The sequence below is a fragment of the Staurois parvus genome, unplaced genomic scaffold (assembly GCF_062004578.1).
Source record: "Staurois parvus isolate SC_StPar_1 unplaced genomic scaffold, SC_StPar_1.0 ptg000578l, whole genome shotgun sequence".
In the NCBI taxonomy this organism is placed as follows: Eukaryota; Metazoa; Chordata; class Amphibia; order Anura; family Ranidae; genus Staurois; species Staurois parvus.
This window is the reverse complement of record NW_028318374.1, coordinates 6,060,434-6,083,012: the sequence shown is the minus strand read 5'-3', so window position 1 is coordinate 6,083,012 and position 22,579 is coordinate 6,060,434. Positions and strand designations below refer to the sequence as shown.

The window sequence follows — 22,579 nt, the reverse complement described above, 5'->3', positions numbered from 1 at the left end:
GGAAAAATTGCAAGTTCCGACAGCCTTTGCGCGTGTTGTAGTTCTCAATGAACTATCATGGAGCTGTGGAGCGCTGTGATAGTTCATCGATTCTTTGTGTTAGAGTGTATCTGCTTGCCCTTAGGAGGTACGAGCACAGGGATACACTGACAGGTCTGCAGTAGTCTTGCATGGCACCACCAACCTGCTGATCACTGGTACAATGCTTTTCAGGCTTCCAAAACAAAAAATAGTAAATGCACATTTTTTCACCTGCACAAAAATGTGAATTTATAATTTTTTGTTAAAAGGTAAACTTAGGCTTCAAACTAGCTGCTAACAGGCTTCAGTCGACTTTAGTAACCTTCTATGTAAAGGTTGTTGAAAGCCTGCCAAAGTCTGTAAGCAGCTATTTTAAATGGTGTTAAACACAAAAGGAAACATTTATTATGTTGATCCAGGGAATATCCGATTGCCTCTCGGGGGATCAGGAAGGAATTTTTTCCCCTGCAGAAGAAAATTGGATCATGCTTTGCTGGGTTTTTTTGCCTTCCTCTGGATCAACAGTGGGTATAGGATTATAACTTTTTTTTTTTTTTATGGTTGAACTGGATGGACTTTTGTCTTTTTTCAGCCAGACTAACTATGTAACTATGTTGCAGTTTACCAATTCTTCGATGTGGTTGCTGTATTGGCTTTCTTTTGTAGGTTTTCTTTCCTTTATTTTCATATGTAAATCCAGCCAGTAATTCTGTTTTTCAACAGAGCAAGCTCTCCTGCAATTGTAGCATCTAGAGTGTTAAGAAAAGCCATTTACCACTGACAGGGGTGCTTACAATGATCCGTTTTTATTTATTCATGTAAAACCTTTATCTCCCCCCCAAAAATATATTGTTGCTTTAACTGCAGTATGAGCTGGAGTTTGGCTTCAATTTGTTAGTGTATCAAAATCTGCTAGTGCATCTAACACTCCTCCCAGACTGACAATGCTGCTCTCCAAAGGTGCTCCCTGTGCTGCTTCATCCAGATTGGGAGTGTTCTAATACAGGAGGTGTGTTACTGGCCAGATCGCCAGATGAAAACAGAGAGAAAATAGCTTAAAAAAACAAACCTCAAAGCATCTGATTGGTAAGCTGCAATATATTACATATTTGTTTTTGAGTTTAATACCGCTTTAAAGTGAGCGTCAGCACTCCTAATAATATCTCTGTATAACATCTATGTACTGTACCTGAAGTCTGCTTTAGGCTCCGTTCACATCTGACAATTTGGAATCGCGGGTGAAATTTCTGCGCTTCTGCCCTTAAATCCAAATCGCACTGCAATCCTTCAAAACTCCCCATGCATGTTTGTGTGCCATTCATTTTTACTGGCACCTCAAACGCGGTGCAGTTTTGCTGTGAATATTATTTTAAGCTCCTGTTCCTTTTTGGGCGACAAGCTTTGTTCAAAGCGGTTTGCTGTCATTGCCGTATGACAATCACGGCAAAAGGGCACCGCATTTGAGGTGCTATTATTGGGCAGCACAGTGACTAAGTTGTTAGCACTTCCGCCTAGCAGCACTATAGTTGGTTAAAATCCCAATCATGTTTCAGGGATCCCGGTACGACCAGAGATGTGTGAACTGACACAGGGAAACAGCAGGCTTCAGAAATGATTAAATAATAATAATATTTATTATGAGCTGCACAAAATAAACAAACACAGTGCAAACAAAACAAACCTTAAACTAATAGGTACAGGTGCAGTCGGGGCTGGAGAGGTGGAGTGGTCAGGCAGGCCGGGTCAGGAACAATCCGGCAGAAAGGTACAACGGGAGCAGGCAGAAGAATGGTCAGGAATAGCCGGGGTCAGTGCAGGCGGAGTTCTCTCAGAGTCAGAGTCAAGCAGGAGAGTCAAGCAGGCAGGAGACGGATACAGGAAACAGGGCACATGGGAAACAAACACCAAGGCACTGACTGCAGGTCTGGCCATTCCTTAAATACACCTCCTGCAATCAGCCTCAGGTGATGGCTGACTGCAGGATTGAGCTTCTGGTTGCTGAGAGCACCCGCTGGCCAGCCCTGGTACTGCAGCCCACAAGGCAGGTGAGTCCCACCACCATTGGCGGGTCCATTCCTGACATCATGGCACTACCTACTTGGAGTTTGCATGTTCTCCTTGTGCCTGCGTGGGTTTCTTCTGGGTACTCCAGTTTCCTCCTACACTCCATAGATATGCTGGTCAATTGGCTCCTGTCTAAACTGGCCCTAGTATGTTTGTATGTGAGTTAGGGACCTTGGATTATTATTATTATTATACGGGATTTATATAGTGCCAACAGTTTGCGCAGCGCTTTACAATATAAGGGAGAAAGTACAATTACAATACATTTCAGTACAGAAGGAATATGAGGGCCCGACTCGTGGAGCTTACAATCTAAAGCTCCTTAAAGGCAGGGACTGATATGAATGTACAATATATATGAAAAGCTCTGTGTAAATGGACAACACTATATAAATACCTGTAATAACAAAAAATGAATGGTATACAATTCCGCATGGTGAATTTTGATAGGATTGCAGTGTGATTTGGAATCGTGGGCACAGTCGTGGTGATTCCTCCCATGATCCCAAATCGCCAGATGTGAATGGAGCCTAAAAGGCTTCAAAAAAAGCTGCTTGAAGCTTGGCTGAAAGCTATGCAGATACTTTGTAAAAGCTTGCTGTACACATTGCTTTTAACTCACAGACGTCCATATGTACAAGACATTACACATTCCTTGACATGCTGCAACAAAGGCTCCTAAAAGGCACTCTATAACTTTCCATACACATTTCTCTCATACAACCCTGCAGGCTGAACAAAAGAAATCAGTTGATTCCCCCATCCACACTAAACCGCATGAATGAAAGAATATCCCATGCTAGCTATTGTATTTAGCTGCCATCAGGACCCATGGATGCTGAATACTCAAAAAGTGGCTTCATCTCCGTACCAGGAATCTGCCTTTGAACAGCTTTGCCAACAGCATCAGGGCCTTATCTCCCTTCTTTATGCAGCTCTGAACAGACGCTCGTCGCATACTTCTCTTTCATATGTTGTTCAGTGGGAGCGCGACCTGGGAGTGGCTGTGGATCCGGAGGACTGGAATAAGGCTTGGTCATTCATAGCTAAATGCTCATTTAATACGACCACACTGGAGGCAGCCTATAAGGTATCGTTTCGGTGGTATTGGGTTCCGGCTCGGTTGGCCCGGGCTAACCCTGCCTGTAGTGATCAATGTTTTCGGGGTTGTGGCCATTGTGGAGATGTCTTGCACATCTGGTGGTCATGCCCGAGACTGTTTCGCTTTTGGTCTCGTGTGTTTGGCCTCCTTTTCACCTTGTTCCATCTCTCCATACGCCGGGATGCCCGGTGTGCCTTGCTTCATTGCCCCTCTTGGCTCACCAGCAGAAGTTGGCTTTCTATTTGTTTTTTCAGCCACTTGAACAATTGCCCAGGCCTGGAAGAGTCCGTTTGTCCCTCTTCAGGGGGTGCGGGATCGTATGACTACTATGATGCTCAATGAGCAGATGTCGAGTATCCGCAATGACTCCCACCGTAAATTTTTGAAAATATGGGAGCCGTGGTTGCAATATGCCTTTCCCACACTCCCCCCGGCTAGCCTGGGGATGTAATGGCGTTCGATACTGGCTCTCCTGGACCCCTGCTTTTTGCCCCCCCCCCTTCTTTTTTTTTTTTTCCTTTTTTTTTTTCCCTTCTCTCTCTCTCTGTTTTTGGTGTGACTGGACAGCTGCCTTTAGTTGTTAGAGTCAGTTGCATTAATGTTTTGTACGTTTTGTACCTTATGTGCCATTGATAGCCCCTGCGTGGGCGTACCTTTTGCCCTGTTGGCGTTAGAGCACTGTTTTTCCTTTTTTTTTTTATTATTTTTTTTTTTATTTTGCATTTTTTTTCTGTGCAATTGATAGCCCCTGTGTGGGTGTGTTTTATTGCCTCTGTTTTACAATGTTTAAAAATTAATAAAAACCATTGGAATAAAAAAGTGGCTTCATCTGATTGGATGCAGTCAATGTCCGGTCGACAATTTTCCACCCAGTTTATTCAATGAAAGCCGATTTGAAAAATCGTCTTTTGTGGTGCCAACAGGGCCAGCTGATTCAGCAGGAATCCACTGAAATTGGTCCTGTACGGCCGGCTTCACTTGTACTACCACTCAAAGTTTTATTTAACTGGCATATGTTTTTCATTTTGATGTCTTTTATTCAACAAATGGCTTAAGCAGTCAAGGTTATTGTTGGGTGAAGTATGTTAGAAAGCCACGTCTTGAAAAGAGGCTAATTGGATTTAAGTATTCCAGTCGATGAGATGAGAAGTATACCATGGAGGTGCCTGGCCCTGTAAAGAAGGGAAAAAAGGCACAAAAAGTCTGGTTACTAATAGTCTGCTCTTTTAAAGCAAGATCCTTTCATGCGAATTACGGCCTGATCAAAAGAAAGTTCAGAAGACCTTCGTAGAAAAGTTTCAGAGATGCCAGAACGTTAGATTTTTCTTCTGATAGTCCATCTGCCTTGCAAGGCATTGTGGGAAGGTAATACGAGGAAAGATTTTCAAACTAGGAGAATTTTAAAATACATTTAACTTTTTTTTAAAAATATACCTAGCATCAAATATATTTTTCATGTTAAGGGAATGTGTGCTAATAACTATGTGGTCTTATTACTTTTGGTAAAAACCACAGTTACTACTCCCACTCTAGGAATGTGCTTACTTTGCTTGGGTACTGTCCAGTGTCAGAATCCAATTCCCACACTGAGATGCTGGCTCAGAGATGACACTGTAAGGCTATGTTTAGATCTAAACTGACACTTCTCTAAAAAGCGATCTGAGTTTGGATTGCTTTTCAGAGCCATTTGACAGGTGGTGAGGAAGCAACATGACGCCTCCTCACTTAACCCCATAATTTTCTAGGGTTCGTATAGACAGTTGGGGACACGTTAAAATTGCACAGTTGAGCTTCATTCTCAACTCCCTCACAATCGCCCCCCATTAAGCTGCAATGGTAGTGGACGGGGTTGTTCGAGATGCTTTGCTTGGCACCTGCAGCAAGAATTATCCGACATGACATGCTTGGCAGACAGTAAGCCCGCCGAACTCCTCCCATTCAAGCAAATGTTGAAGCTCTGCAGGATGCTTTCAGTGCCTCTGTGTTGCAATTATGGGGTTCAAAGAGGTGGTGAGGAAGCGTCACATTGCCTCCTCATCATCTGTCAAACAGCTCTGAAAAGTGATCCAAACAATTTTCAGAAAAGCAACAGGTCTGAACGTTGCCTTATGTTAAAGGATATGTCCACTTTAAAAATAAATAAATGCACATTTTTTTTTTTTTTTTTTTGAAGGTAAAAAATGTGCATTTGTTCTTCTTTTTTTTTTTTTTTTTTTTTTTTTTTTTTTTTTTGTATTTGGAGCCTAAAAAGTATTGCACCAGCAATCAGCAGATCCCAGGTGCCAGACAGGACTCCTGCAGACTTGTCAGTGTATTTGTCTGCTCGTACCTCATACGGGCAGGCAGATACCCTCTGACCGGAAGAGTCAATGCACTACCAGAGAGCTCAACAGCACCGTGGTAGTTCATTGAGAACTACAAACCAACAGCCACAACGGCTTTCACGACTTGTAGTTTTCCATTCACAAAAGTCTGGGAATGAATGATGTGGCCGGGCAGAGCGGCCGCGTTAAAAAAAAAAAAAAAAAAAAAAAAAAAAAAAAAATGACAGCAAGAGGGGGGAGAAGATCCCCTGCTAGCTGTCAGTAGATGCAGCGAGAACATGTTGCAAGTTCCACCCAAAAAATAGATGGAGCATGTTACGTGTTTCCAAAGTTGAACTTATCCTTTAAGCAGGGACCAGCCGAGATTCGCTCCATCTATGGGTCTGTCAGGGTTTTTCCTTTCTGTTATTTCCAGTGCCTATAGCCGTTAGCAGATTGCTGTTAGCAGTGTCCATTATATAATTTTCTTTCTTGAAAACCATGCTTCCAAGAAAGAAAATCATTTGATTCCTTCATCAACACAATTAGTGTTGATGGGGGAATCCCTACCACAGCACTATTGTGTTCTGCCAGCGGGGAGCCTTCCCTGATGAATGTATGGCCTGTTTTAATTCCGGTGCCTTTGCTGTTCTTGGTGTTAACAAATGTGATACAGATCAGCCCCTGCTGCAGCCTCTCTCCTTGGGACTTGCTATAATGTTGCAAAGTTGTAGTCTGATCACTGGGGAAAGAGGAGACTGAGGAAATGTTTCCTGTTGCCTGTAGCAGTCTGGTGACATCATTTTAGCAAAGTCAATGGAATGAAGCTCAAGGGCTGCTTTTTTAATTCAATTTGGAGCTTTAATCACTTCAATACCGGGCACTTTTACCCCCTTCCTGTCCAGGCCAATTTCAAATAACATTTCTTCATAAATTTAAGTCAAAATGTATTCTGCTACATTTCTTTGGTGAAAATAATAATAATTGAATTTTGTATTTTGTTTTCAAATGTTTCTATTTTTTTTAATTTTTTATTAAATATTTTCTTTTTTTACGATTTTATTTTTCAGCACACTGTGACAAAAGCAATACAATGTTACCATAGTAACATTGAACTACTCTGGGCAAGTGATCAGGATTTTTTTTTTTTTAACACATTATGATTGCTAATACCAATGTATTTCATTGATATTTGCAACCATTGTTACTGAATGAAACTGATTCATTCAGTCTTTTGTTGTGATTAGCTGTGATTGGGCAGAGCTGATCACATGATACAGATGGGTTCTGATTAGCCCTGTTTATCATGTGACTGCCTTGACCAGTCACAGCTAACAACATAATTGTATACAATTGATGGCATGACAGGAAGCCATCCATTGTATACAATTGACATGTGATCTGCTGTGATTGGTCACAGTGGTCGCATGACACTGGCAATGGGCCGGTGTAGTGATATGTCATTAGCTGTGTCCCGTGGACACAGCCAGTGAAAGATCGTGCCGCTGCCTGGCCCCGCGGCCGTGTGAGCAGCTCGTTTTGACAGGACGTCATATGACGCCCAGTCACAACGGTGAGTGTCCCGCCCAGCTGTCAATCTGCTATAGGCCGGGCGGGAAGGTGTTCAAGAAAAGTTATACTGTTGCTATACAATATATTCTGACAGTCAGGGATTTGATCATGCAGATATGTAAAGTTATAGAAAAGTCCACCATTATGAGTACATCATTGGGATAAATTGTTTCATTTTGTTTATTGTGAGGTTCTACTATAAAGTAGTATCATATTTTTAAGTGATAAAATATATAAAGAAGAGTTATTGTATAAAACTCTGTTTATTTTTTCCAGGTATAACGAATTGTTGTTCATAATAGACACCTGCCAAGGAGCCTCCATGTATGAAAGGTTTTACTCCCCTAACATAATGGCTCTTGCAAGCAGCCAAGTTGGAGAGGATTCCCTGTCTGTAAGTACATTTTGCATCCTACATGTTCAATTATAACTCTGTCCCTTACTTCTGCAATGCAGTAATAGCTAGGCCCAGTGACTGGTGTGTAGGAGTATAAAGCTCGCTACCTAGTGAGTCATGCTTGTTTCAGGTCAGTGATTCAGTGTGTAGTGAAGCCAGGTTCAGCTTGATAGCCCCTGACTTTGCATCTGTGCAAACAAAGTCTTTAAAGTGGAACTTTAGTCAGAAAGTCAAAGTGATGCCAAAGCCTATGCATTCTCTGGGTTAAGGTAAAAAAAAAAAAACTTCTGTCTCCAGGATTCCCCCCCCCCCCCTTATACTTAACTGAGCCGATCTCAATCCAGTGCTGTGCCCTAGAGTAGTGGCTCTCTCCTCACAGGGCAGATTGATAGCAGTGGGAGCCATTGTCTCCTGCTGCTGTCAATCAAATCCGATGACGAGGGAGTGGGGGGCAGGGCCAAGCCCCACCATCTGTGTCTATAGACGCAGGCAGCAGGACTTGGGAGAGAGCTTGCATGAGTGCACACTGAAGAGGAGTGCCAGAAGCTCTGGTGGGGGACCCCTGAAGAGGGGGATCATGTTATTTAATAAGAAAAGAATTAAAGTTTGCAAGCACCTGATAGAGGACTTCAGGCTGGTCCCTTTTGCAGATATAGCTATGTAAAACATTAAAAATAAGGGCTTCCTTTTAATTTACCTGTTCTTAACTAACCCTTGATGTATTTCTTTATGAATGAAGATTATACCTTTGGAATATAGCGCTGAGCAAACCCTTTGGCGCTATATAAATACTGTATAATAATAATAATAATAATATATGCTGGGGAGGCACTTGGGAGTTCCCTCCTAAGCATTCCCTTTCCCCCCACCCTTTTGTCACTTGTGTTTTTTTTTTTTTTTTATTATTTGTCACCCTGATATTATCACATAAGCATATTACCACAGCTGAGTAGTGCTAACCCCCTCTAAGTGAGTGTCAAGGGCCCTCAACCTCAAACCATGATTTAACCCCAGCCTTCTACGATTTTAAGCTAGCTCCTTCAAATATTGGTAGCGAGGCCCCTGGCATTCAGGTTGTATGAAACAGCATGTCTGTCTTAAGCTTCGATACTGCTCTCCTTTGAATTGGCATTTTCCTGTGCCCATCACTAAGACGAATCTACATCACCATTATCCAATTCCTATTGCAGTGTTATCGGGACTAAGGCTCCGACATTGTCTTTGTTCTTTGTTTTTTTGTACCCTGAATTTAGGCCTTTCGGGGCTTCCCTACCATTGTAAAAGTTATTTCTTGATTTATGTACACTTCACCTATGTTTTTTTTTTTAATATTCAATAAAGTCTTTATGAAAAAAAAATCATAAAATAAGAGCTTATACTATTTAAATCCAGTAATGGATTGTCAGATCCTGCTCTGCACATGCTCAGTTGCCATCTATTTTCGGCACTGTGCCTAAGATCAGTGAGTCACTAGAGGCCGATCAGCTGACAGCTTTAAGATTTACTGTTGCTGAAGGGGGAAGAAAGCAACACAAATGGCACAGACTAGGGAGGGACAGATTAGGGAGGGAGAAAAGAAAAGCAGGAGAGGTTACAGGAAATAGTCTGCAGTCAGGGAAATACAAAAGAGATATATTTACAAGGATGTTGTCTTATCAGCCTTCCTCTAACTTTCCAAAGACATACAATCAAGGCTGGAAATGCACATATTTTAATTGAAGAAATTGACATATAATTTTTAGACCGAGAAGAGAGGGAGAGATTCCAATAAGGAAATTACTACTCTGGGCTTCAACAAAATGGCAGCCTCCAGCAGGAAGAAACAGGAGCAATGCTGGAGGCAACTTACAACACATTCATTTTAGTAACATAATTATTAATATGGAATGTACAGTATGTGTTTTTTTTTTTTCTTGTTAAAAAAACATTATTTGTTATCAAACTCGTATCGTTAAAGTTCCGCTCTAATGGGAGCTCCTATATTTTAGCGTTGACAGATTCTCTTTAATCTATGTGGAGAAAATATAGCAGTAAATACTGTTGTTTTACCCTACTTTTGGCTGATTTAAGAGCCAGGAATCCCCATTATTACCTGTATTCCTTTTGAGAAATGTCCGGATTTATGTCAGTCAGAAGTAAATGTGGGGCACATAGAGGGAGGTTTTGAACATTTGAAAGAAATTTGAACTGGGGTTACCCTTGGTGATCCTAACATACCTCCCAATTTACAGCAATAGGATCAATGTGCAAGGTTGTAAATGTGTTTGATTTGCCTGGATATAATAAAGGGTCTACGGTGTGTAAGACGTGTATAGATATTCTAAAGACAAAGAACTGGTAAATAAGAAAACTAGTGTGTACAGTATATTAAATGATTGCATTTGTCCTCCAGCACCAACCAGATATGGCGATTGGAGTCCACCTGATGGACAGATACACCTTCTATGTCTTGGAGTTCCTGGAAGAAATTCACCCAGCTAGCCAGAACAACATGAATGACCTGGTAAGACCTCATTGTTCTCTCTCTGCCCCTTACACTCACTGGGATTAAATTACAGATTTTTCTCCTGACTGTTGTGTGATTGTGGATTTAAGAATTGTCAAATTATATGATTCAAAGGAAGAAGATAGGAAAGATAGACACAGCTGGTGTGTTTTCTCTTTCATCCATTAACCACTTGCCTACCGGGCACTTATACCCCCTTCTTTACCAGGCCAATTTTCAGCTTTCAGCACTGTCGCACTTTGACAATTGCGTGGTTATGCAAGATTGTACACATTTGAAATTTTTATCATTTTATTCTCACAAATAGAGCTTTCTTTTGGTGGTATTTAATCGCCGCTGGGTGTTTTTACTTTTTGCACTATAAACAAAAAAATGCAAAAAATTTGAAAAAAAAAAGTTTCTTTGTTTCTATTATAAAATTTTGCAAGCAGCCAATTTTTCTCCTTCACTGATGTGCGTTGATGAGGCAGCACTGATGGGCACTGATAGGCAGCACTGAAGGGCACTGATAGGCGGCACAGATAGACGGCACTGATGATGGCACTGATGATGGGTACAGATAGACAGCACTGATAAGTGGCACTGACTGGCATCACTTCTGGGCACTGACTGGCGGCACTGCTAGGTATTGACTGGCGGCACTGTTAGACATTGACTGGCGCAACTGCTGAGCACTGACTGGCACAACCACTGGACACTGACTGGCTGCACTGGTGGGCACTGCTGGGTGGCACTGGTGGACACAGGTAGGTGGCACTTCTGGATGGCACTGGTGGGCACTGCTGGGCACAGGTGGTTGCACTGCTGGGCACAGATGGGTGCACTGCTGGGCACAAGTGGGCGGAACTGGTGGGTGGCACTGCTGGGCACAAGTGGGCGGAACTGGTGGGTGGCACTGCTGGGCACCGATCATCAGGGCACTGATCATCAGTGCCGATCCCTGCTTTAACAACTGCCGATTCTCGGCAGTACTTTCCTCACGATCTGACAGCATGAGGAAAGTGCAGCTGAGAACCGGCAATTGCATTTCTCCGTGATCAGCGTGTCATTGGACACGGCTGATCACGTGGTAAAAGGCCGCTGTGATTGGCCTTTTACCACATCACGTGAACAACTGTGTCCGTAGAACACAACGATCACGGAGATCGCCGGGTGCGCTCCCCCAGGGGCGTGCAGGAGAGCGCGTTATGGGAGGACGTCATATGACGCCCTCCCAGAACTGGCCGGCCGCAGTGTAGCTGTCATTCGGCTATCTGCGGTCAGCAACTGGTTAAAGGACACAGCCATACTCCATGACAGATGGGTTTGATGGGTTGTCGCCACCTACAGGAGCAGGACTCTAGATGCAACTAAACTAAAAGCACACCCTGAGGGAGGCCTTCTGGAGGTGGCCAAACCCCCCATCTGCAGCACGGAGTCCTGTTGCTGTTTTCTGTTTATGGACTTAACCTACTTCTCTCTGGCACTGCTTTGGGATATCCCATCTCTCATGAAGCATGGCTGTGTCCTTCAATGAACTCAGAGAAAAGGATTTTTTGATGAATATAAAAATCCTGTTTTCTCCTTTGTTCATTGAAGGACACAGCTCCCACTCAGTCTTCTTTTGGCTATCCTATTTGGTATGTCATATACTGCTGATACTGACGACTACTAACTGAACTCTTTTTTGCAGATGGGGGGTTTGCTCACCTCCAGAGGACTACCCCCAGAGTGTGCTTTTAGTTTAGTTGCACTTAGTATTCTTCTCCTGTAGGATGCAACATCATACCCATCTGTCATGAAGTATGGCTGTGTTTTTCAATGAACTCAAAGAAAAGGATTTTATGGTGCGTACAAAAATCCAATTTTTCAATAATAAATGTTAAATAAAATACAAGTCTCCATATCTGTATGACATGTTTCACATGCAAGTTCTCTGCATTCTGCACTAGCAATCAGTGTAATGATGCATAAATTGCTCACCTACAATACAGGAGTGTTCCAATTCACATTACAGCTTTCACAACCAAAGTGTGGGGAGGCCAGAGTTACCCAGCAGAGGGTAAGAAATGGTTGGGATTTGCCTCTGCTGGACAGGTTCACATGGTGGGCGGGAATAGGCAGGGTATGGGCAGTGCTGAATATGAGGTGATTGGTGTGAGTTCTTAAAGAACTATAGCATGTGACTGCATTATAACACCACATCACACTGTAGTCAGACGTAACTCCATAGACACAAGCATGGCAACGGGGGGCATTGCTGCAGAGAAAGTGGGGAAAATGGACTTCAGACAAATTCTATCATTTTGCAATTTGTGTGAAATTTGCACAAGAGCAGTAAGCATTACTGGTGCTGCTGGATAGCATTGTTTTATATGGTGAGCCTATCGTTCTAATTTAATTCAAAAGTTGAAGGCCATACAAAAGATACAGCACACTTACACACAGTCAAAATATGACAAGTTGCATTAGTCATAAAGTGTGAGGCATAGCAAACAAGTTAAAAAAAAAAAAAAAAACCTCTACTCGGTGGAACATACACTGTAATATTAGGCAGACTTTTTCAGTATATAACAAGCATACAGGCAATTGTAACATTGGGTTTTCATTCCATTATTATTGCGTTATTTTAACTAACAATTGCGCTTTCATGAAATGCTGTACCCAAATTAAATTTATGTCCTTTTTTCCCCAGAAAGAGAGCTTTCTTTTGGTGGTATTTGATCACATCTGCAGTTTTACTTTTTGCCCTATAACAAAAAATAGACTAACAAGTTTATACTAATAATGGCGGCGATCAGCGACTCATAGCGGGACTGCGATATTGTAGCGGACATTTTTACACTAACTGACACTTTGTGTGAACCAGTGACACTAATACAGTGATCAGTGCTAAAAATATACACTAATCACCAATGACACTGGTTGAGAAGGGGTTAACATCTAAGGTGATCAAAGGGTTGAGTGTGTGCCTAGCTATGTGCTTGGTGTACACTATGAGATGCTTTTACTATGGGAAGTGATGGATCGTGTTCTCAGCTCTGCAAAGTTGCACGATTCATGACTCCCCCCATCACAACAGAGCTGTATCTATGTAAATATAGATACAGCTCTGTTCTTCCTCCCTGACCGTTGATCTGCAATTGTAGATCATCCTGTGGCTTTTCCTCGGCGGGCGTCCCTGTGTGGCGGAAGTGTGAAATCGTGTGTGTGTATGTATGTATGTATGTATGTATGTGTGTGTGTGTATATATACAGTTGTGTGTGTGTATATATATATATATATATATATATATATATATATATATAAAGTTGTGTGTGTATATATACAGTTGTGTGTGTGTGTATATATATATATATATATATATATATATATATATATATAAAGTTGTGTGTGTATATATACAGTTGTGTTCAAAATAATAGCAGTGTGTTGAAAAAAGTGAATAAAGCTCAAAATCCTTCTAATAGCTTTTATTTCCATCCACACAAATGCATTGGGAACACGACACATTCTATTCCAAATCAAAACATGAAGAAAAATATAACAAATTTGTGTTGTTCCTCTAAAAAAATTGAAGCAAAGTGAATATTAGACTGTTCAAAAAAATAGCAGTGTTTGTATTCTTCTTTACAAACTCAAACATTCACTATATAAACTGAAAAATGTTTGAAGATTTTGCTTTCCTTTGAATCACTTAATGAATATTTGGTTGTAGTCGCACTGTTTCTGAGAACTGCTGTACATCTGTGTTGCATGGAGTCACCCAACTTCTGGCACCTGTGAACAGGTATTCCAGCCCAGGATGATTGGACGACATTCCACAGTTCTTCTCTATTTCTTGGTTTTGCCTCAGAAACTGCATTTTTGATGTCACCCCACAAGTTTTCTATTGGATTAAGATCGGGGATTGGGCTGGCCACTCCATAACGTCAATCTTGTTGGTCTGGAACCAAGATGTTGCACTTTACTGGTGTGTTTGGGGTCGTTGTCTTGTTGGAACACCCATTTCAAGGGCATTTCCTCTTCAGCATAAGGCAGCATGACCTCTTCAAGTATTCTGATGTATTCAAACTGATCCATGATCCCTGGTATGCGATAAATACCGTATATACTCGAGTATAAGCCGACCCGAATATAAGCCGAGGTACCTAATTTTACCACAAAAAACTGGGAAAAACTATTGACTCGAGTATAAGCCGAGGGTGGGAACACCAGTGGGAAGAATCGTGCCTCATCATTGGTGTCAGTGGGAGGAATAGTGCCCCATCATTGGTGTCAGTGGGAGGAATAGTGCCCCATCATTGGTATCAGTGGGAGGAATAGTGCCCCATCATTGGTGTCAGTGGGAGGAATAGTGCCCCATCATTAATATCAGTGGGAGGAATAGTGCCCCATCATTAATATCAGTGGGAGGAATAGTGCCCCATCATTGGTATCAGTGGGAGGAATAGTGCCCCATCATTGGTATCAGTGGGAGGAATAGTGCCCCATCATTGGTGTCAGTGGGAGGAATAGTGCCCCATCATTGGTGTCAGTGGGAGGAATAGTGCCCCATCATTGGTGTCAGTGGGAGGAATAGCGCCCCATCATTGGTGTCAGTGGGAGGAATAGTGCCCCATCATTGGTATCAGTGGCAGGAATAGTGCCCCATCATTAGTATCAGTGGGGGGAATAGCGCCCCATTATTGGTGTCAGTGGAATAGTGCCCCATCTTTGGTGTCAGTGGGAGGAATAGTGTCCCAACATTGGTGTCAGTGGGAGGAATAGTATCCCATCATTGGTGTCAGTGGGGGGGTGGAGGAATAGTGCCCCATCGTTGGTGTCAGTGGGGGGGGAGGAAAAGTGCCCCATCGTTGGTGTCAGTGGGGGGGAGGAATAGTATCCCATGATTGGTGTCAGTGGGGGGTGGAATAGTGCTCCATGATTGGTGTCAGTGGGGGGTGGAATAGTGCCCCATCATTGGTGTCAGTGGGGGGGGGGAGGAATAGTGCCCAATCGTTGGTGTCAGTGGGGGGGAGGAAAAGTGCCCCATCGTTGGTGTCAGTGGGAGGAATAATGCCCCATCATTGGTATCAGTGACACCAATGATGGGGCACTATTTCTCCCACTGACACTTGCTGACCCCTGTTCCAGTATGGTGCTGCTGCAGCCAGCATATGTGGTTGCAGCAGCACCTAAGCACGGCACACTTACCTGCATCTCCTTCACTCGATTTTCGCGGGGCCGCTCAGCTCCGCCTCCTCGCCGGTGATTGGCCGCCTGTGTGCCTTTCCTGAGCTACAGTTCTGGCGGCCAATCACCGGTGAGAAGGCGGAGCCGAGCAGCCGCGCGAACATACAGTGGACGAACCGAATGAAGGAGCAGCCACGCTTCCTGGACCGGATCGTCGTGGGACCGAAGCCAGGTAAGAGACAGCAGCCCCCTGCCCACCCCTGTACTTACCGTAGTTTCCCTTCTGTTGGAAGGGGGGGGGAGCCATCTGCAGACGTTGACTCGAGTATAAGCCAAGGGGGCCGTTTTTCAGCACAAAAAATGTGCTGAAAAACTCGGCTTATACTCGAGTATATACGGTAGGCCCAACACCGTAGTATGAGAAACATCCCCCATATCATGATGCTTGCACCACCATGCTTCACTGTCTTCACAGTGTACTGTGGCTTGAATTCAGTGTTTGGGGGTCGTCTGACAAACTGTCTCCGGCCACTAGACCCAAAAAGAACAATCTTACTTTCATCAGTCCACAAAATGTTGCACCATTTCTCTTTAGGCCAGTCAATGTGCTCTTTGGCAAATTGTAACCTCTTCAGCATGTCTTTTTTTCAACAGTGGGACTTTGCAGGGGCTTCTTGCAAATAGCTTGGCTTCACATACAGTCAGGTCCATAAATATTGGGACATGGACACAATTCTAACATTTTTGGCTCTATACACCACCGCAATGGATTTGAAATGAAACGAACAAGATGTGTTTTAACTGCAGACTGTCAGCTTTAATTTGAGGGTATTTACATCCAAATCAGGTGAACGGTGTAGGGATTACAACAGTTTGCAAATGTGTCTCCCACTTGTTAAATGACCAAAAGTAATGGGACAATTGGCTTCTCAGCTGTTCCATGGCCAGGTGTGTGTTATTCCCTCATTATCCCAATTACAATGAGCAGATAAAAAGGTCCAGAGTTAATTTCAAGTGTGCTATTTGCATTTGGAATCTGTTGCTGTCAACTCTCAAGAAGAGTTCCAAAGAGCTGTCACTATCAGTGAAGCAAGCCATCATTAGGCTGATAAAACAAAACAAACCCATCAGAGAGATAGCAAAAACATTAGGCGTGGCCAAAACAACTGTTTGGAACATTCTTAAAAAGAAGGAACGCACCGGTGAGCTCAGCAACACCAAAAGACCCGGAAGACCACGGAAAACAACTGTGGTGGATGAGCGAAGAATTCTTTCCCTGGTGAAGAAAACACCCTTCACAACAGTTGGCCAGATCAAGAACACTCTCCAGGAGGTAGGTGCATTTGTGTCAAAGTCAACAATCAAGAGAAGACTTCACCAGAATGAATACAGAGGGTTCACCACAAGATGTAAACCATTGGTGAGCCTCAAAAACAGGAAGGCCAGATTAGAGTTTGCCAAACAACATCTAAAAAAGCCTTCACAGTTCTGGAACAACATCCTATGGACAGATGAGACCAAGATCAACTTGTACCAGAGTGATGGGAAGAGAAGAGTATGGAGAAGGAAAGGAACTGCTCATGATCCTAAGCATACCACCTCATCAGTGAAGCATGGTGGTGGTAGTGTCATGGCGTGGGCATGTATGGCTGCCAATGGAACTGGTTCTCTTGTATTTATTGATGATGTGACTGCTGACAAAAGCAGCAGGATGAATTCTGAAGTGTTTCGGGCAATATTATCTGCTCATATTCAGCCAAATGCTTCAGAACTCATTGGACGCCGCTTCACAGTGCAGATGGACAATGACCCAAAGCAGACTGCAAAAGCAACCAAAGAGTTTTTTAAGGGAAAGAAGTGGAATGTTATGCAATGGCCAAGTCAATCACCTGACCTGAATCCGATTGAGCATGCATTTCACTTGCTGAAGACAAAACTGAAGGGAAAATGCCCCAAGAACAAGCAGGAACTGAAGACAGTTGCAGTAGAGGCCTGGCAGAGCATCACCAGGGATGAACCCAGCGTCTGGTGATGTCTATGCATTCCAGACTTCAGGCTGTAATTGACTGCAAAGGATTTGCAACCAAGTATTAAAAAGTGAAAGTTTGATTTATGATTATTATTCTGTCCCATTACTTTTGGTCTCTTATCAAGTGGGAGGCACATATGCAAACTGTTGTAATTCCTACACCGTTCACCTGATTTGGATGTAAATACCTCAAATTAAAGGTGACAGTCTGCAGTTAAAACACATCTTGTTCGTTTCATTTCAAATCCATTGTGGTGGTGTATAGAGACAAAAATGTTCGAATTGTGTCGATGTCCCAATATTTATGGACCTGACTGTAGGCGTCTTCTAATTGTAACAGTACTCACAGGGAACTTTACACCTTCTTTGATCTTCCTGGAGCTGATTGTTGGCTGAGTCCTTGCCATTCTGGTTATTCTTCTATCCATTCGAATGGTAGTTTTCACTTACTTCCACGTCTTTCAGGTTTTGGTTGCCATTTTAAAGCATTTGCGATCATTTTAGCTGAGCAGCCGATCATTTTCTGCACTTCTTTATATGTTTTCCCCTCTCCAATCAACTTTTTAATCAAGGTACGCTGTTCTTCTGAACAATGTCTGGAACGACCCATTTTCCTCAGAATTTCAGAGAGAAATGCACTGTAACCAGCATGTACAACATTTGCTGCCTTCCTTCCTTAAATAAGGGCAATAATTGCCACCTGTTTTTTAAAGAATGAATGACCTCACTAATAGAACTCCACACTGCTATTATTTTGAACATGCCCCTTTCAATTAGTGATTCAATTACACAGAATCAGCAGCATGCATGTCATGACTGTTGGGTCTGTTGGATTTCTATTACTCTACTAAACCTGCTAGTAAATTATTTGCCATGTAGAAATATCATTTCTATCAAAAACAGTGATTGATCAGGTTAGTGATGTCTGACTGCTATTATTTTGAACACAACTGTGTATATATATATATGTGTGTGTGTGTGTATGTATGTGTATATGTATATATATATATATATATATATATATACATACATACATACATGGATGTATATACATAATTTTACACTGGAATGCCACCCTGTAGCAGTAAAACTGCTATAGGGCGGATGGTAAATTGTTAACTTGCTGATATACATTTACCATCAGTGGGACCTTCCTACTATGCCAAAACCACGCGCATTTATATGGAGTTGCCTTACCCCCTCCTACTCTACCTGTTACTGCCGGCATTGAAGCCCTGATGAAGGCATAGTTGCTTATTCCCCAAACATGTTGGCTTTACCTACAAATCTTTTGTCCAGATTGACAAATCTTTACTGGACTTAAACTCGTGGTGCTCTCATTCTTTACACCTTTCTTGCTCTACTTTTCTTGAAAGGCTTTCCTGGAGATTTTATAGTGTATCTGTACAAATATGTGCCCGTTCAGCTAAAAGAGCATTTGTGAGGTCAGGTACTGATGTTGAATGGAATGACTTGTCTTGCAGTTGGCCGTCAAATTAATCACAGAGGTGTTTGGTAGGATTCTGTGAAGGCTGCTTGAGTTCCTCTATACCAAACTGGTCAAACCATATCTTTATGGAACTAGTCTTGTAATTTGGAAACAGAAAAGGGCCTTCCTCATATTGTTCTTTAGCATTAACAGTATCCTTTACTGGAAACACATGAACGCAAACGTTTGGAAGGGCGTCCATGTAATTTGTCCATATAGTGTAGGTGGGATGGCCAGGGGTCCATTAAAAAAACCTGGGCCCTATAGTGTACTTTCCTATAAAACTGCTGCGGTGAGGTCATCTCTTGCCAACCTATCTGGTGTCACACAACCTGGCTGCAAAATCTTCTCAGTCGGCTTTTGCTCCTCTTGCACATACGTGCTACAGACTCCATTAGTTTTAAAGGAAAGACTGACTGTAAGTCTGAATGCTTTGGATTTTTTCCCCCTCTTGTTTCCTGCTTCAGCCTTACTTTGCATCACATTTAATATGTTGATACATCTGGAAGACCTTTTATTTGTGCTGTCAAGGAAGATAAGAGACAGAATAAATTTAACATTTTGCTGACACTGATTAAAATAAAGGCTTTAGTATGATGCGCAGCAATTTTCTTTGCGGGCTCAATCACTGACTTGAAAAAATGTCAGTGCAATCAGTGAGCTCTGGGTTGATCTTAAAATTTGTATATACTGGATGAATATTGTTGGAAAATGTTAAATGAAGAGAAACTCGCTGAAATCGTAGCTTTTAGGCCATGTAACGTACTTTTTTGGCGTATCTTTTGTAATTTTTTTTTTTTTCGTTAAGCACAACTCATGTCATATGATGTTACTATGAACCACACACCGAGAAGTCCTAAAAAAAATAGTTGCACTACTGATAAATAGACCAAATAGAGAATAAAGGTGTGACAATTTAATTCCAAGAAGGTTTGTGGTATGGCACTATGATGGTGAGTTACACAGCCATTCGCACTCGAGCGTATTCTGACGTGTTTCAACTGGCACTCGCCTGGGTCGTAGACCAGTTGACTCAGCCTTTCCAGAGTAGTAGAAAAAATTACACTTGCACGGAAAATAAGTGATTGGAATCTAGTGGATTAACATCAAATTTTTCATGAAAATTGGCAAAAGTTTGAGTGAAATGTTAGCTCTGTTACAACAGGCTTATGGTGAATTCCATGAAGAAATCGTGTTTTTCAGTAGCAATAGGCCGTTTAAGGAGGAGCGGGATGATGTTCATAATGTTGCAAGAAATGGGCAGCCAAAAACCTAAAGGACAGGTGCAACTGTGGAAAATGTAAAGGTTACAGGAATCTGTTCAGACGAAAAGACTGAAACTCTGGCCTGACAAGTGCATTCTCCACCATGATAGTGCTCCTGCTCATGAGTTTCTGGTACAGAAATTAATTCTGAAACTTGACAAACCCCCTTTTTCCCTTGACTTAGCACCTTGCGACATTTAGCTGTTTCCAAAATTTAAAAAAATGCCCTAAAAGGACACAGATTTAATGATTTAATGACACTCCAGATATCTAGCACACCGCGACAAAGACACTGTACAGTATTCTGGAAAAAATCCAGAATTCCAGGGATGTTTCCGGAAGTGGCACAGTCATCTAGAAAAGTGTGTTGCATCATGAGGGGACTATTCTGAAGGTGACAACAACCACTAGTCTAGGTAAGCAATTTTTTTTTTTTTTTTTTTTACAGTCCATCCAGGAATTAAATTGTCACACCTCCACACCTCATACATAGCAACTGTATCCCATTATTAATTAAAAACTGACCCCAATAGCAACATATTTTCCCCTTGTGTATCACGGCATGGATATTGAATTAAAGGATTTTATTAATCCAAGAACAACGTTTTTTTTATTTAATTCTGTGTCCAGTAGAGATTTACATTTTCTGTTCGTCCTGGTGGCCACTGGTGAGTTGTCGCCAGGGGCGGACTGACAACTCATGGGGCCCCCGGGCATTAGGGGATCATGGGGCCCGTGTCCTTGCCCAAACTCAAAAAAGCCTTTGAAAAAGGTACCAAGGGCATCTCATGGGGCCCCCTACTGACCCCGGGCCCTCAGGCAGTGCCCGAGTTTCCAAATGGTCAGTCCGCCCCTGGTTGTCGCCATAAAGAAATTAAACGGAAAGCTTTCTTCTGGGGACACCTGTTCTGTTGACATCTAAGGAGGAAGTTCTCACTTTGTAGAGATTTCCTCTTGCTTCCTGTTTACTGAAAGTAAAGGGAGATATTTCCAACTGGACACAGACAGCAAGAAACAAGTAGACTGGGATTTTAGAAAGCTGTTTGGGCTATTAATATAGTGTAAGGTAGTTGTAAAGGCAGAAGGTTTTTTTTTTTTTTTTGTTACCCTAATGCATTCTCTGCATTAAGGTAAAAAACATTATGCGTGCGGGCCCTCCCCTCCCCATGCCCTCTGTTATACTTACCTGAGCCTGATCTCAGTCCAGAGCTGTGCATGAGAGCAGAGACTCTCTCCTCTCCCTCTTCATTGGCTCAGAGAGAGCAGCGTAAGTCATTGGCTGTCAATCATTGCTTTTGCTGTCAATCACAGGCAGGGAGGAGGGAGGGGGTGGGGCTAAGCTGTGCTCTGTATGTCTATGAACGCAGAGAGCCAGCTTGTGAATGAGCATGCACAAGTGTCCGCATAGGATGTTTGTTATGGGGGCACTCTGTGGGGGAGGGAGGAGGAGCCAGGAGCGCTGGTGGGGGGACCAAAGAAGAGGAGCTTCAAGGCTGCTCTTTGCAAAACCATTGCACAGAGCAGGTACGTATGACATGTTTATTATTTTAAGAGAAAAACATTTGAGGGTTTACAATCATGTTAATAATTGGTGTTCTGCCACTGAGAGGATAATGATTGGTTTACTATTTTGTGTGACTTTTTCTTTTCCCCAGTTTGTGTGCTGGGGCCTGTAGGACAGGGCAAGAGGTCATGTTGACAGATGTTCTTACCAATCACATCTGTTTCCATCCAAATGCAGCTGTTTAAATAGAAAATGCAGCACCTGAAAAGGAAGGGCTGTGTTTGACCTGTTTTGTTCAATAGGGCTTGCACCATTGAAAGAATTGCAGTGCCACGCAAAGCAGGTCAAATTTGGCCTCCAAATGGTCATGTGTACTGATCCAATAAAGTCAATGGAAGTTTGATAACTTGTGTATTGCTCCGTTAGGGTCGGTGGAAAACTGCTGATATGTATACTGCGCCATTAAAGCTAATGGAAATTTGTTGAATTGCATTTCATGTGCATTTCAAATGCAGGAAAATGCTCAGGTGCATAAGTCCTACATGGGGCTTATGTTATATTTAGGGGCTACTGAACATGAATTAATTTCAGAATATTTTGAGGAAAGCTTTTTTTTTTTTTTTTTTTTAAGGCTGTTTTGTTTCCTTGTTTTAACACACAAAGAAAAAAGAACACTGAAATATAATGTTGGTTTGTGGTTTATTATTATTATTATACAGGACTTATATAGCGCCGACAGTTTGCTCAGCGCTTTACATTATGGAGGGAGACAGTACAGTAACAATACAGTTGAATACAAGAGGGATTAGAGGGCTCTGCTCCTTGGAGTTTACAATCTAGGAGGGAGGGGATAGTGGTACAAGAGGTAATTCGCTGTGGGGGATGGAGTGGTAGGAGGAGTAGTGGATTCCAGTATTAGCTGGGGTTGGGGTAGGCTTCCCTGAAGAGATGGGTTTTCAGAGTGCGCCTAGAAGTGAGCAGAGTAGGCGATAGCCTGATAGCTTGCGGTAGGGAGTTCCAGAGGATGGGTGAAGCCCTTGAGAAATCCTGGAGACGAGCATGGCAGGAGGAGACCAGGGAACTAAAGAGTAGGAGGTCTTGCGAGGAGCGGAGAGTACGGTTTGGGTGATATTTAGAGACAAAATCGGTGATGTAATTAGGGGCATTGTTAT

General features: G+C 42.5%; 1 protein-coding gene across 1 annotated transcript in view; it reads left to right on the top strand.

Annotated features, from left to right (window-relative positions):
* PIGK (phosphatidylinositol glycan anchor biosynthesis class K) overlaps positions 1-22,579 on the top strand; it is a 232,176-nt gene that overhangs the window by 62,272 nt on the left and 147,325 nt on the right. The window contains exons 7-8 of the mRNA XM_089692185.1: positions 7,339-7,456; positions 9,852-9,962. Coding sequence (XP_089548311.1) covers positions 7,339-7,456; positions 9,852-9,962 — 229 coding nt within the window. The remainder of the gene's footprint in view (positions 1-7,338; positions 7,457-9,851; positions 9,963-22,579) is intronic.